Below are 22,408 nucleotides of genomic sequence, written 5' to 3' on the forward strand. Positions count from 1 at the left end.
CACTTTTCAGTGGGTTCAATTGGAGTGCTCTTCACTCTCCAAACAAAAGCTTTGTTTCCAATCTAGATCAACTTGTCCTTAACAGATTTTAAGACACTTTTATTTTCACAAACTTTGGGTTTCCATACCTTTCTAATTTCCTTAGGAAAACAAAATGTTCTTTTAACTGAAGGTTTTTCTTGACTCTTGATTTTTTCATTTAGCTTAGAAATTTCCTTTTTGACTTTTTGAATAGTCTTAGCTTGTTTTGACTTTGACCTTCTTTTAGTTAACCCTTTTGGATCTGGACAAGTGTCAGTGTCAGAGGATGATTCAGAGTTGTTATTGCAACTTGACTCTTGGGTGTCAGGCTCTAGGTCAGAACATACACTATTATTTTGAGAGACTAAAATGCTAGAGTCTGAAGGTTTCAAAAGTTCAGACTCTAATGGATTTTTACTTTCATATTGTATAGTCTCAGAAGGTTCAACAGGATCTAATGACCTAACAAAAGCATTGGTTAAAATCTTTTTGTCACCATCAAATTTTACAAATGTGTTTGGTAGAATGTCAGGTTTGAATACACTTGGATCAACTTCCACATTATTATCTAATATGTAGTTTTCACCTAGTATAGCTTTGATATCATTTGGAATTTGTTTGGCAATAGCATCAGAATTCTTTTTGGAAGATACACACCAAGATTTACAAATTGATTCATAATGTTTTGACCTTTTAATTGATCTTCCTAATTCAATATTTAACCTTTTTGTTTCTTCTGTGTATGCCATTTTATATGTGTCAAGTTCTACCTCACATTTTTTCAAGACTTTAATTTCAACATCTTTGTCTTTGATAGTGTTTTTAAGATCAAACATTTGTGTTCTTAACCTATCAATATCATCTAAACACCATTGAAAGTCAAGCAGCAAGTACTGAAACATTCTCACTTTTTCATTATCAAGATAGTTCACAAAGTTTTGTACCTTATAAGCGGAAACTTTATTACAAGTAGAGTCTTTATCCATCTTCTCAATAGCTTTCAGATCTTCCTCAAACTTGCTAGAACCACCTTCAATTATAGCCATAAGACACTTATCCTCCTCCTCATCAGATGATGAGTCTTCATCTTCCCATGCTTCTGTGTACAAAGCTTTCTCTTGTTCTTTGTTCTTAGATCTTTCTGCTTCACTCTTTAACTTCATGTACTTAAGTTTGTACTTTCTTGCTTTGTCAACAGACTTATTGGAGTTAGCACCTCCTTCACCCTTAGACCAGCAGTCAGCAGCTATGTGTCCTAACTTGCCACACTTAAAGCATTTAGCTTTCTTTGGATCAAAAGTACCCTTGCCTTTACCCTTCTTATAACCAAACTTTTTCTGCTCAATCCTTTGAGTCAAAAGAGCCATCTGGACTTCTAGATCTTTAATCTCCTCATCTTCATCAGATTCACTATCATCATCAGAAGTTTCATCACTCTCAGATTCAACCTTGCTAGAGTAACTAGAGAATAACTGCTTATTCTTCTTTGTGGTAGCCACCAATGCAGCTTCTGGATCTTTAGCAGTTTTCTTAGCATTGATCTTGTTCTTCAATTGTGTTTCCTCAAAATTTGATAGTATACCAAACAATTCACTCAACTCATAGTTATCTATCTTCTCACTAATTACCATAGATGTAATTACAGACTCAAAGTTCGAAGGTAACAATTCAATGAACTTTTGACATAACACTTGTTGTGTTTTCTCTACACCAACACTTTCAAGATCATTTATCAGAACCTGAAATCTTGAATGAAGATCACTTAAAGATTCTTTAGGCTCAGCAGCAAAATTTTCATAGCATCTAATCAGATTCTTCTGAGTCTTAACAACAGTGACTCCTTCATAGTCATTAAGCAGCAGATCCCATATAGCTTTAGCGGTCTTGGCGTGACTGATCTTTCTGAGAATTGGAACAGTAATAGCATTCCCAATAATACTCCTTATTTTGCTATCCAGTTTGAACTTTATGGCTTCTGCTTCGGTCCACCTTTCTCTTGGTGTTTCACGAAAATAGGCAGGTTGTGCAGCAACAGTATCTGTGGCAGGAACAGCAGCTATCATTGAACCAGGAATAATGGGTCCTGTTGTAAGAACATGCTCAGCTTCTTCATGAATAGATCCTAAAAACCATAGGACTTTCAATTTCCAAGTCGCAAAGTCTGTACCATCGAATATTGGCACACCTTTTCCAGCCATAACTGGGGTAGGAATGGTACTGGTAGACATATTGATAGAAATATGGATCGTTTGTAAAGATCACCGTAATAGGATTTACACCTTACCCGCTCTGATACCAGTTATTAGTTCGCAGTAATTGAAGTATGAACACCAGACTCTCACTTAACAATAAATATGAATTATTAGTGCAGAAATTGAGAGAACACGATAATAGAATAGAAGACTAATGATATTGATTGTGTAAAAAGTACATCTTCAAACTAAACCATACGTCCCTATTTATACAGATAAACACCAAATCTGGAGATTTGGTTTCCAAAAATACTTCGCTATAAATAAGGAAAAGATAAACTAAAAATCAAACAAATTAGCTATTAATTCAAAAGTCAATTCTGGAGATAAAACTGAATCTTCAAAACATATCTTCTTAAACTTTAAGTATATCTCCAGAATAATCTTTAGCTTTGGCTTCAAGAAAACTTCAACCGTTGACTTCAGCAAATTCCAGAGTCTGCAACTTCAGACTCTAAATCTCCCGATTCTAAAATCTGCAAAGTACTTTTGACTCATCAGATTTTCATTTTCCCAACAACATTAAGTGGATTGAATTGATATTAAAGTATAAATAGTTAATGCCTTTGACAAAATCAAGACTTTTAATGGCTAATTGATATGCACTTATCTCATAAACGCGTGATTACCTCCTAACTGAACAATAAATCCATTGCAATCAACTGAACAAATATACCCGATTTCACCTGTTACCTGACTCGCTGTGGTGACGATTCAGCAACTTCTAATTATTTAGAATAATAGTTTAAATGGTACCTTGAAAATATGATATATGATTATTTAAACTAATAAATCCATTGATGTAATTACGTTAAAAATTACACATCTACCATTTTTTTTTTATGAAAACTCAATGTACAAAAGATATTATGAGCCATATTCTAGTTTATCAAAACAAAAGTTATGGTTTTTAAGATTCAAATGATAGATTGGAGTTGAGCATATTGTCATTTAGTAAATGATCGTCAACGCCACAAAGTACCAAAAAAATGTCCAAAAAGATAAACTAACGGATAATTAATCATAGTTATATTCCAAATAAACTATACAGCTAACTACTAATTAGTGTATTCCAAATATGAGGCTATAACGATTTAAGGGTTTATATGGTTAATGAATATAGATAATTACCTGCCATTTATCCATTTACAACACGAAGACGATTGTGACTTACTATTCGTTTTGAAGAACCCTGTAAATGGAGCATTTAATAAGATCAATTGTAATTACACTTGAATGATACATTTATATGTGACGTTAGCAAGGCTAGTACAGTAAATATCTGCCACTCTTGCATTATTACAAATCACTTTGATAGAAACAACACAGCCTTTTCCTTATTTTCTTTTGTGTTTTCCAGTTCTTCGGTAGTTTGCATCTTCTACTTAGAAGTTGGCTTTGGCCGCTGCTTCAGAAGATATAGCCTATAGTCTTTCCTAAAATATTTTTGATCAAATTAATAACTAACATCATTTCCCTTGTCTCAAATCTGACTGGATGGTTAATATATATATGATTATGATGAATATTAAATACAGCATGTTTAATATACAATAAAGAAAAATGTTTAAACTCAGCAATAAGAATTCTTTACCAATTCATCAACCATTAGATTCTCTGATGGTTGCCAACCCTAAAAATCTAGCTTTAACAGGCACTTTTATTACTGAGTTCAAACACACTTGATTCGAGGGAAAAATTAAAAAACAATTTTACAGAATTACCATCAGTATCTTCATCATCTAACCAAGAAGATGAAACAATGAATGGAATCTTATCTGCTTTTTTTTTTTTTTTTTTTTTAAAAAAGAGGGAGAGAGAAAGAGAATTACCATCAGTATCTTCATCATCTTGTTCAGATAAAGAAAAAATCTAACCAAGTGTCAGGATTATGTGCTAAATTCGATGCAAATTGAAATACTTCATCGGTAACACCCACCACATTTTCCACTTGATCATCATCAATATTATTTATCAAATATATTTCAGGGCGGCATCGGAGGAGTCGGTGGTGGTGAAGCGATAAAGAAGCGATAGCCCAGATTTCACGATCTAGGGTTTCTTTAAAATAAAAAGATCGACTTATACACCTTCCGATTTAGGGTTTCAGAATCTGATTTTTCTAATTCTTGTTGTCTTATAGATTGAAATTGGTTGTGGTTGTGATTGTTTGATGTGGTGGGATGATCACCTTCGTCGATTGTATGTGTGTCATCCCAATTTTGTTTAGGTTTTATTGATGGAAGAGAAATGGACCTCTATTTTTTGAAATTACCCCCGCCCTTTTTTCTAATTGTAAGGGTAATTAGGTCCAAAATATGTAATTTTATTCTTAATGAGTTCGTTAAGTTTCACAAAGTTAATCTATTGGTCTAGCTTTGATCACTAATCACAATTGAATGGTTAAGATTGGGTTTTAAATTTTCTAATGACTATATTTTGTGTTTCTTATTATGTATAGTAGAGAGTAGAGATAGAGATAGAGATAATAATAATTCCATTGACTACGTCAAATGTTTTGTACGCTTTTATACCCACGTACAAACGAATCTTCAAACCTTGTACAGTATGAAGCCTTCTTTTTAGACCCATTAATCATTCAACTGAAGATAATTTCTCTTGAAATTTCTTCGAATACACATTCTTTTATTAGAGTTAGTTACGACCGTATAATATATCGTTCATATTTAATCTAGAAGCAAATTTAATTGATTCTACCAAAAGTCAAACGAAATAAAAGTCCAGTTAAAGAATTCCACAAGATTTGGAGCAGCGTAATTCGCCATGAATGGTGCAACCCAAATTACAAGGCAAAGTTGTAGTATAAGTACAAATTACTACCATTTGATCACCAAACTTAACCAATTTCACTTCACAATACTACTAAAAAAAGTAAGTTGATCAAGCTAAATTCTTAAAACAGATTTGAGCTCTCATCAATGGATCTTTCGAATTCGCACAAAAGTTTTTTATTTTATATTGTCATACTCGCATTCTCTGTTCAAGCCACGCTAGGTAAGTTAATATATCATTTTCACCTTCTATTTTTCACGTGACCATTGTTACCATATTACAATTTGAACGGTGACAAGAATATGAGTTAATTATAATTGTTTGGTGTTCAATTTGGTTATAGGAAGCATTGTATGTGAGAATTTGAAGCAGGATTCGTGTGCGTTTGCCGTATCATCGAGTGGAAAGCGTTGTGTGCTCGAGAAAGTTGTGAGAAGGAGTGGGTTGGAGGCGTTTGTTTGCAGTACCTCACAAATTGAGACCGATAAAGTCACAAATTGGATTGAAACAGACGAATGCTTACAGGCTTGTGGAATTAAACGTAACGTTTTAGGGATCTCCTCAGACAACCTTCTCGATTCGAGATTTATGCAAAAACTTTGCTCGAATCAATGTTACAACGGTTGTCCCAACATTGTTGATCTTTATTTCAATCTGGCTGTTGGTGAAGGTAATTGAATTACTTTATTCGTCTAAAAAAAATAGTGCACCTTATTTTGACTATATTCTATATTTATTTGAAGAGGAAATAATAATAATATTATTGAAAAAAACACAAAAGATACAAGACTAAATTCGGTATATACATGATTGTTTATCTGAAGTTGGATTATTAATTTATATTTTATGTGTATGATTTAAAAAGGTGTATATTTGCCAAGCCTATGCCAAGCAGAAGGAGATAACAAAAGAAGAGGAATGAGTGAGATCAAGAGCTCGGGTTTAGTTGCTCCTGGACCAGTGCTCCCTGAAAAAGTCATGGCCGATGGTTCACCAACCATGGCTCCGTCTCCCGCTGGACCCTATTAGTTTAAGCTCCCGATACTAGAATAGATTGAGCCGACATCTTGTAGTACACGGTCATATGTTTGTTATAGTTGTGTGAAATCATAATGTACTATAATTATAATATATTCATGATACGAGAAATGGATATTATTGTTTGATAAAAGTCTTCTTCCGTACATGCTTTATTCATCCAAAACTTGCATAACAATTAACTACTATACCCATACACATATCATATTAAAAATGGATGTTATAGAACAAAAATGTATGAACAAATTATGATATTAACATTCATCTTGACATATAATTTCTTTATCGCTTTGTTATATAAAAAAGAACTTTCCAATCTTTATACTGCTAACAATACATATTTTAAAAGTTATTGAATGATTAAGGACCAAAAAAGGTTTTTTTTTTTTTTTTCATTTGTTTCAACATTTATCCTAACACAATTCTTAACCCTGATTGTGATGTCAGAGTCAAATTGTGTACTTTTTTGATGAAAATTGAGTTTTTGATTGTGACTGTATTTGACATTCGTTAACTCTAAATGTCAAACTTTGTGTAAAATATTTGTAGAGTGATATGGAAAATCTGATTGGAAATGGAGTGCGAAAAAAGTTATTTTTTTTCCAAATGTAAGAATATATTAACAAAAACCAAATACAACTGGGGCAGAGTCTTGTCTAACCCACAACCAAACAACAAAATGCACCCTACATCCAAATAACAATACAAAGACAAACAAAACAACCACCTATATCAATCACTTCATCTGCAATGAATTCCCATCCAAAATTAAACCACGTAAAGATGCCACAACCTGCACATTTCGAGTATTCCTAACTCTTAAGCTAGCCATTTTGAAACAAATATACTCCTTCACATCCTTGCAAACTTCATCCACAGATTTCTTCACTTTTCTAAATTGCCTATTATTCCTTTCAATCCAGATGTGATATACAGCAGCACCCAATGCAACTTTATTGAGAATGTTCCTAATATCTTTTACAGCTGGATATATAGCCATGTCAGACACAATAAGCATCAAATTAAATATCAAACCCTTGTACACTAGCATTCTCTGAATATTATTCCACACTTGACTAGAAAATTCACACTTAAAGAACAAATGGCTATAAGAATCTTCATATTTACCACAGAAACTGCATCTAAAATCCTCATTAGGGTACCATTTCTTCAGCCTATCTTGAGTAGTCAGCCTTTGCTTCACAGCCAGCCACAAAATGAAGGCATGTTTAGGTGTCAGTTTTGGATGCCATACAACATGACACCAATCCACATCAGGATCATTACATCTCATATCCTTCCATACCTGCTTAGTAGAATATGGTTTAAGCTTGTGAGCATTTGTAATCCACCATAACTCCTTATTATGATCAGTATAAACATGAGATTTCATTTTATCCCTTAAGTTCAACAACTGCCTCCACCCCCAACTATCATTAGCAGTGTGATCAACATCCAAAAAATTGCTCCCTTTTAATTTGACAATGTTTATCCACTGCCACCATATAGAATCTTTTTTACTAATAATCTTCCATACCTGCTTCATCAACAAGACTTCATTCCACTCTTTAATAGGTCTTAAACCCAAACCACCTTGCCTTTTAGGTCTACAAACAAGCTTCCATGCAACCTTTGCTTTCCCTCTATTATTTTGACCATTAGCCCACAAGAAATCCTTCATCATTCTTTCTATGTCTTTTATAATGGTACAAGGCAGAATATAAACAGAAGCCCAATACACTTGCATAGCACTCAAAATTGAAGAAATCAACTGCAATCTGCCTGCATATGACAATGTCTTATTCCTCCAACAATTAATCCTATCTTTCACCTTATCCACTAATTGTTTGCAGTCACCAATACCAAGTCGCTTAGCAAGGAGAGGAACACCAAGATATCTCATAGGCAGTTGACCCACACTAAATGGCAGCAGACTAAGTATATCATTTTTAATGTTTTGATGAACACTACCAAAAAAGATAGTACTTTTCTGCAAATTAGGAAACAAACCAGATACAGCACTAAATTCTTCCAGCCCTTTCTTCATAACAGCAACAGACTTAACTTCTCCTTTGCACAACATTAATAAATCATCAGCAAAACATAAATGAGAAAGCTTAATCTGTTTACATCCATGATGATATCTAAACTCCTTTGACTCATTAATCTTTCTGGTCAGAATCAGGTTGAGCACTTCCATAACTAATGTGAATAAGTAAGGTGACATAGGATCACCTTGTCTTAACCCTCTACCACCTTTAAAGAAACCATGTATACCTCCATTAACACAGACAGAAAAAGTAGTAGAAGTCACACATGTCATTATCCAAGAGACCATTTTCTCATGAAAGCCAAACTTAACTAAAACATTTCTCATAAAACTCCAACTCACAGTATCATAGGCCTTCTGGATGTCAATCTTCATTGCACATCTCTTAGGCCCATTTGCTCTACCATATCCTCTTAATAACTCCTGTGTAAGAAGGATATTATCTTGAATTGACCGGCCAGGAACAAAAGCACTTTGATTCAGATTGACCAGCTTACCAAGCCCCACTTTTATCCTGGATGTAATAATTTTGCTGATACCTTTGTACAATACATTGCAGCAGGCTATAGGCCTAAAATCAGATACCTTATTAGGAGTATCTACTTTAGGCACTAAAGCTAATAGAGTGGCATTAACCTCTTTCAATAGTTTACCAGTGTTAAAGAAGTCTTTGATTGCTGAACAGATCTCATCCCCAACAATAGGCCATGCCTTTTTGAAAAAACCAGCTGTATACCCATCTGGACCTGATGCTTTATCACTATCAACATCAAAAATAGCTTCCTTGATTTCATTAACAGACACATCTCTAACCATTAGATTTGCCTCATCACTATTAAGCTTGGTGGAAAAGATATCACCAATATTATCCAAAGGCTGCACAATGCTAGAGACTCCCAAAAAGTTCTGAAAGTGACTTACAATTTGAGCAGGAACCTCATCACCAAAATATCTTATCCCTTGTTCATTGCAAATACTTTCCACTCTATTCTTATTTTTCCTAGCCTTCAAAATCCCATGGAAATACTTTGTATTCTTATCACCATCAACCAACCACTTTACTCTGACCTTTTGTTTAAGAATCTTCATTTCATCCTGACATGCTTCTTTATACTCTTTTAAACATTGGACAGCATCTGCCTTAAGCTTTTTCTCATATGGATTCTTATCCACCTCTGCTTGAATCTTTTTCAATTTATCTTTAACTGCAACCACCTTAGCAAACACATTACCATTCTGCCAGTTAAGCTTATTAAGGTCTTTCTTCAAAGCTTTTAGTTTCTTAACTACTCTGAACATAGCACACCCATTCATACTTTTATTCCACCCATTCTCAACTACAGGCATAAACTCAGGTTTATCAGTAATGTAATTCATAAATCTGAATGACTGAGGCTTACTAATCAAACCATTTGGGATCACCAAAATAGCAGGGCTATGGTCTGAGATCAAATAAGGGTGGAAAATAACATGAGCTCTATCAAACTTACTAATAAACTCATCATTTGCCATAACCCTATCCAATTTCTTCAAAACATCACAATTAGGATTAAGCAAAGACTTGGTCCAAGTGAACTGGAACCCTGAACTACATATATCCTCCACTTGAATATTATTAACACAATCTTTAAACTCATGCATCTCAGCAGACATACTAGAGCACCCTGCACTATGCTCCTATGCCTTCAAGATTACATTAAAATCCCCCATTATTACCCAAGGGTATCCCTTACTAATAGAATTATGCCTTTCAAGATCAGACCACAGGGACCTTCTTTCACCACTATTATTACTTGCATAAACAAAACTGCAGTAAAATTTAGATCTATCCACTACTATTTCAACAAGGCACAATGTCACCTGCCTTGTCATATGAATGGCCATAACTTGAACTTACTAGGATTCCAGCCTATAACCATTCTACAACTAGTAGGACTGTATTGCAAATTTGATATCCAGTCCCATTTATCAAACATATAATTACTACTATTCATCACAGTTTTAGTTTTTAAATGAGTTTCTAAAACTGCACAAATACTCAAATTATCATCCCTAATCAAATTCCTAACTTCATTCTGTTTATTAATATCATTAGCTCCCCTAATGTTCCAAGCTGCTAATTTCAACTCCATCATAGCAGCTATTTGAAAAGGAAAGAGGATCATACCAGAATTGAAGGGTCATTGCCCTTCAACTCATTATCATTCAAAACTTGAAAGTCATCATCTGACTCCAAGACATCATCATCATCTGATACAGTGCCTTTACCCCTCTCCATTGCTTCCCATTGCAACTTAAAGTATGTAATCATATCATAAGACCACAATTTAGTTTCATCAGCTGAAGGTTGTTTCCTTTGTTTGATAAAACTGTCCACAATTAATCTTCTATCAAAAGTTGGATCATCCATGCCATCACTATCCTTTCCAGATAACACAGAATATTTATTCTTATTTTGCCCAGTACTCACACCTTTATTCCCATTATTATAACTAGTCACATTCACTTTAGGCTTATACACAAGGGTTTCCTTAATAGGACCCTTTTGCTTATTCTCCATCCTTTTTTTGTACCTCCTTTTTCTTATTATATCTAACTTCCACAAAGCCTTCATCAATTTTCTTGTCTGCTGCAGCTTTCAATTCTTCTTCTGTTCTAGGCCTAACTCTACACCCTTTATGCCCATGCCCAAACACAGCACAATGGGAACAAACTTCAGGCTTCCATGCATATTCCACTTGAACCTGCTTCACAACCTTAACTTCATGGTTAGAATCATGGTAATGGATATCCACCTTATCAACACAACCTTTAGTAGCCTCCAATTCAACCATCACCCTAGCAAAAACAGCTCTACCATTACCCCTGTGACACATATTGGCTGTAACAGAATCCATAAGCAATGGTTTCCCAACACTACTAGCTATAGTGCTTATGCCTTTAACACTCCAAGCCTCTAAAGGTACATTCATCAATTTGACCCATACAGGAACCTTGCTAGGCTCAACCTTTTCCACATTCATCTCAGGGCTCCATTTACAAACCAATAATGGTTTTCCACCCACCATCCAAGGGCTGCTTTCAATCACTTTATTCATACCATCCTCATCATGGAATTTAAAGTAACAGACCTGTTTTTCATCCATAATGATATCCTTAAGGCCAAACTTACTCCACATTCTCCTAAGATTATACTGAATAACATGATATGGCATTGAACATCCAATCATATAACCATATGCTGTGGTATTCCACTTTGCCCTACCTTCATTAACAATCTCCTCATCAAATATAACATACTCATTACCATCTTTGTCAACAGAAGGAGGTACAAAACTTAACAATTTCTCTAAATTCATTTTAACATTCTTAACAGCAGTAGCATATGAGACTTTGAAATCACTACTATCCTTAGTAGAATCAGGAGTCGAATTCACCTTATTCAAAACAGGAGTACTTACAGATCCAGGAAGATCAGCAATATCAGCCTTCTCTGAATTACCAGTAGTCTTAATCACCTCAGTAGGAGTAGGATCATTCATTTGAGTTCTTACTTCATTAAGATTCGTCTCTCCTTCCTCAACAATTTGCTCAGATTCCTCCTCAGAACTGCTCTTATCAATAGAATCAGTACTATTACTAGCACAATAATCCTCCGCCGATGTTCGATTCCTGTTCTTATTCGTGAATGTTAATACCGAATCAACAAATTTAATCGGCACCTTAACCTTCCGTTTAGATCGCTTATTTGGAGACATGGCTAAATCACTGCTCAACACACCTCAATAACAGGATTACAAGAAGCGGAATACAAATTAGATGCAGAAATACAAAGAAATTTGAAAGAAATTGATGAAAATTGCGATTGAAACGAAGGAATTAGGGCAAAATTGGCGTAATCGCCTCTTCCGCCTAAATCGCCTTCATGAGAGAGAAAAAAAGTTATTGTTTATTATTCACTCATCCTTAAAGTTGGGGACCTCGAAAAAAGTTATTTGATAATACAATTTTATGGTTTTAAATTTTGATTTGTTGGACTCTAAAACTCACGCTCCTTTTGATTTCGTTGAAAAATTGACTTGCACCGTTTCCCATTAAAACTTGACGCTGCATTATTTCCGTTACATATCGTTAGATGCCACCTCACGTTGACGGATAGCAGCTCCGGCTGCTTTAGAAATAGTCTAATAGACACAGTTTGACCCAAACAGTACACGCCGTAAAATACGTTGGTAGCATGGATAATTTCTCCAATTATAAAGTGTCTCGTATTATAAAAATGTACTCTAAGAGGTAATTGAAAAATGTTGAATGAGCATTTATGTTATAACGGGCCTAACAGTTTTGGGCTTTAAGTTTGTTGTGGGCTTTAAAAAAATACAAGCCCATTTTTCAGCCCTTGTACCAACTCTCTTCTTCTGAGAGGGATGCTTTCACAGGGTTTGAGTTTCTTGATAACCTCTCTAAAACCTTTATTTGTTTTTCATTCATCCAAAAGAAATAAGTAAAAATGGTGAGCAAACGGCAAATATTAGCTCGCAGACGATTCAAAGAAGAGAACCCGGGGCTGTTTCCAAAACCCGAACCCACACCGCCAAAGGATCCGAATAAGAAGAAGAAAAATAAATTCAAACGCAAGAAATCGGATCCAAATGACCCGAGTAAACCCAAGAGGTCAAATAGTACTAAAAAACATCCACTCAGAATACCAGGAATGAGACCGGGCGATAGTTGTTTTATCTGTAAAGCTAATAATCATATTGCCAAAAATTGCCCTGAAAAAGCTCAATGGGAAAAACACAAGGTTTTGTTTTATTTATTTATCTATTTATTTTCCTTTACTCTGTATTTTTTATTTTTATTCTATTTGAGTTCTAAGAGTTTGATTATTATATAATAATTGATAAATTAGGGTTTATATATTGGACAAACGGTAATGTTATTCTTCCTAATATCCAAGTTATGTGTTTTCATTGGCGCTTTATAATTTTGTGCTTTATGGGCTTTAATTATAATGGGGATACTGAATGACAGAATTCTATATTGAACTATGTAATATATTTTCATTGAATGAATATTTTTTAAGATATGGGGTTTGTTAACTTTTATGATGTCATTGTGTGAACTTACGAGTTTTGATAATATGTTTGCAGATATGTTTGTTATGCCGACAACGTGGTCACAGTCTTAAGAATTGTCCCGACAAGAATGAGGAGAATGTTGATAAGAAATTATGTTACAATTGTGGAGAATTCGGGCATTCTTTGGCTTTATGTCCCCAACCTCTTGAAAATGGTAATTTGCTCATACACTACTATTTGATTGATTGATGTTACTCGTGTAAAAATATGAACTTATGCTTTATTTGGGAGGCATTTGGCTTTTTTATATGAACTAATAATAAATATAAAAATTTGAAGTCATGGTAATCAGTTTTGAGCGTTCGGTAAGCTGATTATATTATTTGGCTTTTTCATTAGATCAACATATGTTAAGATAAGCGTGTAAGTAGGTGCCAAAATAAAGCTGATTGCTTTCAGCCCACGTTGGTCTGATTTATAATGTTAATCATGCTCGTCATCATGTTTAGTGATGCACTTGATATCATTTTCTATTTGGATGAAATCTCAATTGCCGATAGATTTAGAAGTTAGAACCACGTGATAATTTTAAACCCTTTGAGCTCAAACCCCTGTCTATTGTTTCTATTGACTTAGGGGGAACCAAATATGCAACTTGCTTTATTTGTAAACAACAAGGACATTTGAGCAAGGATTGTCCAAAAAACGCTCACGGAATTTATCCAAAGGTACCTACGTTTTAGTGTACTTTACCCTCATCTATTGTATACAAAAATCTATTTGGGTTGAATGATCTTCATGAATGTTGTTTTCTCTAGGGAGGTTGCTGCAAAATATGCAGTGGCGTGACACATTTGGCTAAAGATTGTCCAAACAAAAGCAATACAAGTTCCGGCATGTCCTATGAGTCTGGCAAACGATGTAAGATTTTTTTCACAAACTTCTTGTTACTCTCTTTTTGGCACGTTGAACTGTTAAGGGTGTTATTATAAGGGCTAAACCTATTTTTAGCTCCAAGGCATGTGTCTGGTTTGGAACTTACAAAGAGTTAATTGCAGTTAAACGTAGCATATATTTTATGCTTGATGTTTATTTAGTCTCCGTAATTTCAAGAACCATAAACAAGGGACTACATTTTGTTAATCCCTTTAGTATACGAGGTCTAAAACAGAAACACACACAAACTATATTCAAGGTTGAAAAAAACACGTTTAGGAGACGAGTCGGTAATGACCTTGAAAGGTCGAGTTGGTCAAGATGGATCGAGACAGACGTTGACCAACGTCGACTTTTAAAAATAACTATAATAAATATAAATATTTCAAAAATAAATATATCAAACATAAATATTTTAAAAATAAATGATTTACAAATAAGATGATGTGGTGTTAGTTTAAATAATATATAGGTTTTTTATAATGTTTCTATAATTATAGGGTGTTTATTCATTTATCTTGAAAGGATACCATGTAAGTCTGTGTTTTTTCCAGCTAATATTTAGATGGGCTTGGGATTTTCGTTAGAACAAGAGAATACAAAAAGTCAAATTTTGACCGACTATGACCTACGTTTTTAGCGTTGACCGACTAGTTAGATGTTTTTGGGCGAAACGGGACTGGCTAGTCACCAAACCGCCGCAACCACTGTTTGCAACCAAGAGTATATTATTGCGATTAATTCAGTTAGGGAAAAAGTAAGTCACTTGTGCTTGTTTATGTTTGTCTTGATCACAGCAACTAGAATAGAAAGTATGGCGACGGGGCAAGTGACGAAGTTTGCAAGTGGCGATGATCTTGAGGACGACTTTACAGCAATTGATGATGGCAAAGGGAAGACTTCTGAGCCTAAAGATGGTGCTGCTTTTAATGAACCGGATGTAAAACCAAAGAAGAAACAAGGAACAAAAGTGGTTAACTTTGTGGGTTAGAAGATTAATCTCTTAATCCTCTATATGGATACGCAATTTTGAACTCTTTTATTAGTATGAGTTGAGTTAAACAGAGTGTAAAATAGTTATCAAGATTCAACAGGATAGTGTATGCTAATGCTGTTGATATTTGCAAGTTCTTGTTGACAATTTTCATTAATGTTGAGACCTTTTTCAACAGTTGGCTCTTTTAAAGGGCGGATAAACTTGTTAGTTGGGTAAGAGTGATTATGAACGAGTATGTAACTGTTACACTCAGGTTTGTCAGTTGATCGTTCGATAATTTATTATCAATTTTCAAAAGGTAATAATCATCTTTTATAATAAGCATCCAAACTCCCTCCCATTATAGGTGTTGAATCATACAATTTTGCAGACATGATATACAGAATCAGTTAGATTATCTGGAAATAAGATAACTTTTTATAAACCATGCTTTCTTAATAACGTGTTCAATAGATGCAAGTTTTAATAATGATGTTACAATAAAGGGAGTGAATTTCTTTTAATATAATTGTAATTACAATTACAATATAAATAATAATGAGTGAAATAATGAATGGTGAACCATCAAAATCTCTACTTTCACCACATTTTATTGGGAAGAAGTTTGATTGTTTTTCCAGATTAGAAGGATCTTAATAATTAATACCTAGTTTTCACCCTTTCATCCTCCTTTTGCATTTCTGTTCTTCACCTAAATCTCCAAATACACCACCAAATATGGTATGCATCTCTTTATAATGTTTTTCTGAATTTTATTATGATATTTATTATATATAAATATATATATTTATTTATTTGATCATAATCCAATTATGTGCACATGTGATGGATGTGTTGCCTTGTGTTTTGTGTTTTTCTATTGTAATGATTTGTGGATTAGGCAAACGCGGCGTCTGGAATGGCTGTGGACGATGAATGTAAGTTAAGATTTCTGGAGTTAAAAGCGAGAAGAAACTACCGCTATATCACCTACAAAATCGAGGATCAACAAGTAATTGTTGACAAGATCGGCGGGCCAGACAAAACCTACGAGGATTTCACAAACTCTCTTCCAATTAATGAATGTCGTTACGCCGTCTTTGACTTTGACTTTACTACCGACGAAAACTGTCAGAAAAGCAAGATATTCTTCATTGCATGGTATCCATACGTACAATGACATTACAACATATGTTTGTATTAAAACAACAATAATGGAGTAATTATTTATTTCTGCAGGTCACCAGATACATCAAAGGTGAGAATGAAGATGGTGTACGCGAGCTCGAAAGACAGATTCAAGAGAGAATTGGATGGGATCCAGGTCGAACTGCAAGCAACCGACCCTAGTGAGATGAGCTTCGACATTATTAAAGCACGAGCTATCTAAAGAATTTTCTCTTCTACAAATTAAAAGAGCTTAATTGGTTTGATGAACCTTCCTTAATTGATTAATTATAGTATATTAAGAATATTTTTATACCTGTTCTTAATTTATGTTCAATTTTTCTACAAGAAAAAGTACTCATTATTGTAGTGTAATTCAACATTACTGTGCCTTTATATCCTCATTTTTTTCTTCTTTTTTTATTTTTTTAATTTTACTGGCATTCATCAGTCTATGCATTTATATCATGCCTTGAATATATCAGTCATATTATGCCTTGAATTAGACTCCTTTGAGTTACCAGAACGTGAGTGAGATTATTCGATAATCCAACTGAATTCGCACTTCTATAGATTCTGTCACTATCGCTATTGGTTTGTGATTCTCTCCGGCGCTAGTTACTGATTTTCACCGTGTAAAGCACGTGCTATCACATCTGACAACTCATTATCGTCTTCACAAGGCTTACAACTACTAGTACTAGAATAGTTAGAATGGCAACGTTTGGTGTTAGCGGCGATAGACATATCGCCGTCGCTAAAAACCTACTAAACACAAAAGTTTCCATTTTTTAACTTCTTTGTCCATCTTATTCTTTTGTGGTAATATCTTTGTAGGCTAGTATATTTCTCTATTTCAGTTTTGATTTCTTTTGAATTTCATTTAGTCAAACATCAGAGTAATACTGAATGGAGTAGATACTTAACATGTAGAAATGAGCTATGGTAAAACTAATACATCATCAAAAAGAAGATCGAGAACTGAGACCACTCGACCAATCTCTTTTTTCACTTGAAAATTCACATACTCCCTAATATTCAACTCCTCATTTTGGAATTTTGAAGTTGAACACATGGTAAAAGGTGGTGGTGGCATTATTAGGCGTAGAAAAATGAATTTTTATTTACAGGTAACCACTTTTTTTTAATGCCGAGACTTTCTCTTTCATCGAGCCCCGAGCTTGTGGTCCTCCTTTGCGTTTGGGTTCAATTGAGTGAGTCTGTCAAGTCAAAGTTACAGGCAAGGACGATTTATAGGTATACCTTATTTGCATCGTGAATAGAAGGAAGAAACTAATTGTATCGTTAAAAGAAGAATAAAAAAGAACGAGGACAAATGAGTACTTAATATTCATAAAAGAACGATTGTATATTTGTGAACAAACACCTAATAATAAAAAAGTATAACTGCATAACTTTTTGACTATGGCCAATTTTGACCGTCTCGACCGAATTAGGCCACGTTGACCAAATCTTTGATTGACTTTGGCCAAGACGATCCGGGAAATCTCCTAGCAATTGCGTCAGTTATCGCGGTCGACTTTTGCAAAAATAATTGCTGTGACAATCCGGAAATTTTTGACCAAATTTAAACTTTATCTTTAAATGATTTAACGTTTCCGACACGATAAGCAAAGTCTATGAAGTTGAATCTCAAAATTTTTGAACTACTTTTATATATTTAAATACCCTTCGGTTGTTTTCGACGATTCGCGAACAATTATATGTAAATAGATACATATATACTATAACTTGAAAAGGTAACAATGTATTAATTGTTTGATACCGTACATTAAACTTATTGGTTTAAATATCTATTTGAATATATATGATAAGTTGAAATATTTATTATTAAAATTTATTTATAAATAACTTCCAATGTGTATTTAAAAACTTATTTATGTATATTAAAAAGATATATACATATATATAATTTCAAGTTATTTAGTAAACGATAGTAACATTCGTTTATTGATTCGATTGATATTTAGATAAGTTAACTAAAGCGTTTAAGATGAACCAGTAAAACACTAATTTGCTACAGTATTTTCAAATTGCTACAGTACCCAAAATGCTACAGTGTTTTCGAAAATCACTATTTACTACAGTGAAATTGACTTTGCTACAGTGAATTTGCTACAGTAAAATACTATTTCAAAATGAAAATGTATGTATTATATATATATATATATATATATATATATATATATATATATATATATATATATATATATATATATATATATATATATATATATATATATATATATATATTAACAAATAGCGAGACGATGATTTATAGAAGTAAATGACCAAAACACTCAAATGTATAAGTTATACCTCGAGTGGTATAGTTTATGGATGATTTAAGACTATATTTTGACAAATGTACGATTCACGAAACGTAAAGTACAAGTTTTCTCAGTATACGATAGGACGTTCGAAAAACCGGAACCGGGACATAAGTCGAGTGACGACGTACGAACGAAAATTACAAGTCAACTATGCATGTAAATTTAATATAATATATAATTAATTATATAAATTAAATATATTATATATATATATATATATATATATTAAATAAATATGTCGACAAGCTAGATTACAAAAACAATGTGAGCTGGAAACCCACCCCATGCGATCGCATGGAAAATGGGCTAGGAAGCCATGCGATCGCATGGCAGTCCTGGACAGGCCACACCTATAAAAGCTCGAGATATCTGCCTCTGTTTTGATTTAAATTACTCCGTAAGTAATTATTTATTTATTTAATTATTATTATTATTATTATTATTATTATTATTATTATTATTATTATTATTATTATTATTATTATTATTATTATTAAGATTAATATTATTATTAATCTTAATATTATTAGTAGTAATATTATTAATTAGTATTATACATAAAATACTACGACGAGGTCATGAGCGTATCACTTTCAAAATTGTTTTATGAGCGGGATAAAACTAAGAAAATTATGGGTTATAGCTATGGAGGTTATGGGTAATATTCATGGGTATTATTTGCAAGTCAAACCTAGTGTTATCATCTCCGTTACGTCTACGTACTTTTCTACAATATTGAATCTCAATATTGATATGTTGAGATCTACGGTTATTTGGTAATCCGAGTTTCGATCACATTTTGGTGAACGACTTTATATGCTGCTAAGGTGAGTTTCATTTGCTCCCTTTTTAATTGCTTTTGCAATCTATATTTTTGGGCTGAGAATACATGCAATTTATTTTAAACGCAATAGATACAAGTACATACTAAATTCTACACTGAGTTTAAACCGAAAATCCCTTAGCTTTGGTAACTAGTAACTGCCAGTTATAAGAACTGGTGGGCGCGAGTAGTAGTATATGGATCCATAAGGCTTGATATCCCCGTCCGAGCTAGAGCACTAGCCTTTTAACGGACGTATGCTATTTGAGAAGCATACACGTTGGTTTGCGTGTATTATTAAAATGATTATACAAAGGGTACAAATTATATATACGTTAAGTTTAGTTACCAGGGTGCTCAATTTCGTAGAATATTTTGATAAACGTTTCTGGATTGAACAACTGAAATCTTGTGATCCACCTTTATATATAGATTATGCGCAACATTAAAACTATGAACTCACCAACCTTTGTGTTGACACTTGTTAGCATGTTTATTCTCAGGTTCCCTAGAAGTCTTTCGCTGTTTGCTTATATGTTAGACAAGCTATGTGCATGGAGTCATACATGGCATATTTTTCAAGTAAACGTTGCATTCACCAAATCATCACCATGTATCTTATTTTGACTGCATTGTCAACGGAAGTATTATTGTAAATTATTATATTACGGTGATTGTCTATACGTAGAAATCATCAGATGTCGAAAACTTTTGATTTAAATATTCATTTATGGTGTGCCTTTTCAAAAGAATGCAATGTTTACAAAACGTATCATATAGAGGTCAAATACCTCGCAATGAAATCGATGAATGACGTGTTCGTCCAAGTGGATTTAGAGCGATCGTCACAATTGCCTAGTTAAAAAAATAACTATTAAAAATCATTAAATTTTTCAATTTATCCTCATATTACTCTTAATCACTCATATTCAAAATAAATTAATTCAAACATACATTAAAAAATTAAAAATAAAATTGATATTTATTATACTTCTTAGGTCTAACTAAATTTTTGAAGACTTATTTTCGGAATTGAGGTTGTAATGCACAAGTACTTAGAACCAAAAAGCTCATTGACTCAGTGGTATCGATGTTGTCTTTTTAATCAAGATGTTTAGGATTCAATGCATACTTAGGACGACTTGTGTATATATTTAGTGCTTAATTTGTGTAGCGGTATGTGGGAATTTATCTTTCAAAATATAAAATACACAAATTGAAGTTTATGATTGTTAATAGAATAGAATTATGTTGGGGATTCGGTACCGATACCGGTACCGAAACCGAATCGATACCGAACCGATATCGGTACCGAAAATCGAACCGAAAGGGATTCGGTATCGATTTCGATTCCAGGAATCAGACGTTTTCGATTTCGGTACGGTACAGTACGGTTCCGGTATTTTTTTTCGGGAAATCGGTATTTGGTACCGAAATTTAAAATTTCAGATTTTATTCTTTATAATAGGCCCATATCATATAACTTATATACTCCGTAAAGATCTAGTTTACCAATTAAGCTTTGCCTTTAATACAACTAGAATTATAAATAATACGAGTGTCTTTATCCCACGCATGAAACTCCTATATATGTTTACATGAATTTTTGCTGGACATTTTTTTATAAACAAATAATGTATGCATTTATTCTGATAAGAAGTGTGTTAATGTGATATATATATATATATATATATATATATATATATATATATATATATATATATATATATATATATATATATATATATATATATATATATATATATATATATATATATATATATATATATATATATATATATATTATAGTGGTAGGATCAAGAGGGAAGTAACCAATCGGGGGAAAGCGGGGGGAAGCAAAATCTTTTTTTTCTTCATTTTTTGAAAAAACTTTGTTCACGAACATTATAGATTAGATGAAAATATGAACATTTAATAAAGACACTTTGTGATAAATGTTTTTATTTTGGCGGGAAAACGCTCGAAGAACTAATATATAACAATTATCGTGTTTTTCGAGCGTATGTTGAGGTTTTAGATATTAGGGTTTAGATATTAGGGTTTATAGGGTTTATATATTAGGGTTTAGAAATTTAGGGTTTACGGTTTAGATTTAGGGTTTAGATTTAGGGTTTAGATTTAGGATTTATATTGAGTTTTTCACGAACGGTTTAGAGTTTAGGGTTTGGTGTTTTGGGTTTATGGAATAAACCCAAAACACCAAACCCTAAACCCTAAACTCTAAATCGGGCTAAATTTTACTTCACAAAACATGGGGGAAAAAAACGTTAACATTCTTCACGAACAATATTATCTTGAATGTTATTTTTGTCGATCGTTTTCCCGCCTAAATAATAACATTTATCACGAAGTGTCTCTTCTAAATGTTCATATTTTCGTGTGATCTTAATGCCGGAAAAAAAAATTAAAAAAAAAACGAAAAAAAAAGTTTTGCTTCCCCCGCTTCCCCCCGATTGGTTACTTCCCCATTGATCCTGCCCCTATATATATATATATATATATATATATATATATATATATATATATATATATATATATATATATATATATATATATATATATATATATATATATATATATATATATATGGGCAGGATCAATGGGGAAGTAACCGATCGGGGGAAGCAAAAAATTTTTTTTTCGTTTTTTTTAATTTTTTTTCCGGCATCAAGATCACACGAAAATATGAACATTTAGAAGAGACACTTCGTGATGAATGTTATTATTTAGGCGGGAAAACGATCGACAAAAATAACATTCAAGATAATATTGTTCGTGAAGAATATGAACGTTTTTTTTTTCTTCATGTTTTGTGAAGTAAAATTTAGTCCGATTTAGAGTTTAGAGTTTAGAGTTTAGGGTTTGGTGTTTTGGGTTTATTCCATAAACCCAAAAC

The 22,408-nt window shown here is 33.1% G+C and overlaps 3 protein-coding genes and 1 long non-coding RNA gene across 4 annotated transcripts; 3 read left to right on the forward strand and 1 right to left on the reverse strand.

Annotated features, from left to right (window-relative positions):
* Positions 1-2,579: 2,579 nt before the first annotated feature.
* LOC139862732 (uncharacterized) lies at positions 2,580-4,251 on the reverse strand. The gene is made up of 3 exons (XR_011764264.1): positions 4,106-4,251; positions 3,405-3,709; positions 2,580-2,749 (listed from the first exon to the last, which is right to left on the reverse strand). It is a non-coding gene; the product is annotated as an uncharacterized lncRNA (long non-coding RNA).
* Positions 4,252-4,970: 719 nt separating this feature from the next.
* LOC139862746 (uncharacterized) lies at positions 4,971-6,237 on the forward strand. Its single transcript, XM_071851373.1, has 3 exons — positions 4,971-5,288; positions 5,410-5,736; positions 5,932-6,237. Exons 1-3 carry the CDS (start codon positions 5,213-5,215, stop codon positions 6,093-6,095), a joined length of 567 nt encoding a protein of 188 aa, XP_071707474.1. The 5' UTR covers positions 4,971-5,212; the 3' UTR covers positions 6,096-6,237.
* A 6,363-nt stretch (positions 6,238-12,600) lies between these two features.
* On the forward strand, positions 12,601-15,387 carry LOC139864945 (uncharacterized). Its single transcript, XM_071853504.1, has 5 exons — positions 12,601-12,958; positions 13,308-13,449; positions 13,872-13,963; positions 14,054-14,156; positions 14,969-15,387. Exons 1-5 carry the CDS (start codon positions 12,665-12,667, stop codon positions 15,160-15,162), a joined length of 825 nt encoding a protein of 274 aa, XP_071709605.1. The 5' UTR covers positions 12,601-12,664; the 3' UTR covers positions 15,163-15,387.
* Positions 15,388-16,045: 658 nt separating this feature from the next.
* LOC139864946 (actin-depolymerizing factor 7-like) lies at positions 16,046-16,657 on the forward strand. The gene is made up of 2 exons (XM_071853505.1): positions 16,046-16,308; positions 16,387-16,657. Exons 1-2 carry the CDS (start codon positions 16,067-16,069, stop codon positions 16,535-16,537), a joined length of 393 nt encoding a protein of 130 aa, XP_071709606.1. The 5' UTR covers positions 16,046-16,066; the 3' UTR covers positions 16,538-16,657.
* Positions 16,658-22,408: the final 5,751 nt, after the last annotated feature.

Source organism: Rutidosis leptorrhynchoides, chromosome 8 (assembly GCF_046630445.1).
Source record: "Rutidosis leptorrhynchoides isolate AG116_Rl617_1_P2 chromosome 8, CSIRO_AGI_Rlap_v1, whole genome shotgun sequence".
Taxonomy (NCBI): Eukaryota; Viridiplantae; Streptophyta; class Magnoliopsida; order Asterales; family Asteraceae; genus Rutidosis; species Rutidosis leptorrhynchoides.

Excerpts from the sequence above, each read along its gene's own strand:
- LOC139864946 (XM_071853505.1), top strand. The coding sequence starts at position 16,067 with ATGGCTGTGGACGATGAATGTAAGTTAAGATTTCTGGAGTTAAAAGCG. Across the intron at positions 16,309-16,386 it reads AAGATATTCTTCATTGCATG|GTCACCAGATACATCAAAGG; the intron begins GTATCCATACGT and ends TTATTTCTGCAG.
- LOC139864945 (XM_071853504.1), top strand. The coding sequence starts at position 12,665 with ATGGTGAGCAAACGGCAAATATTAGCTCGCAGACGATTCAAAGAAGAG. Across the intron at positions 12,959-13,307 it reads CTCAATGGGAAAAACACAAG|ATATGTTTGTTATGCCGACA; the intron begins GTTTTGTTTTAT and ends ATATGTTTGCAG. Across the intron at positions 14,157-14,968 it reads CTATGAGTCTGGCAAACGAT|CAACTAGAATAGAAAGTATG; the intron begins GTAAGATTTTTT and ends TCTTGATCACAG.
- LOC139862746 (XM_071851373.1), top strand. The coding sequence starts at position 5,213 with ATGGATCTTTCGAATTCGCACAAAAGTTTTTTATTTTATATTGTCATA. Across the intron at positions 5,289-5,409 it reads CTCTGTTCAAGCCACGCTAG|GAAGCATTGTATGTGAGAAT; the intron begins GTAAGTTAATAT and ends ATTTGGTTATAG. Across the intron at positions 5,737-5,931 it reads CAATCTGGCTGTTGGTGAAG|GTGTATATTTGCCAAGCCTA; the intron begins GTAATTGAATTA and ends TGATTTAAAAAG.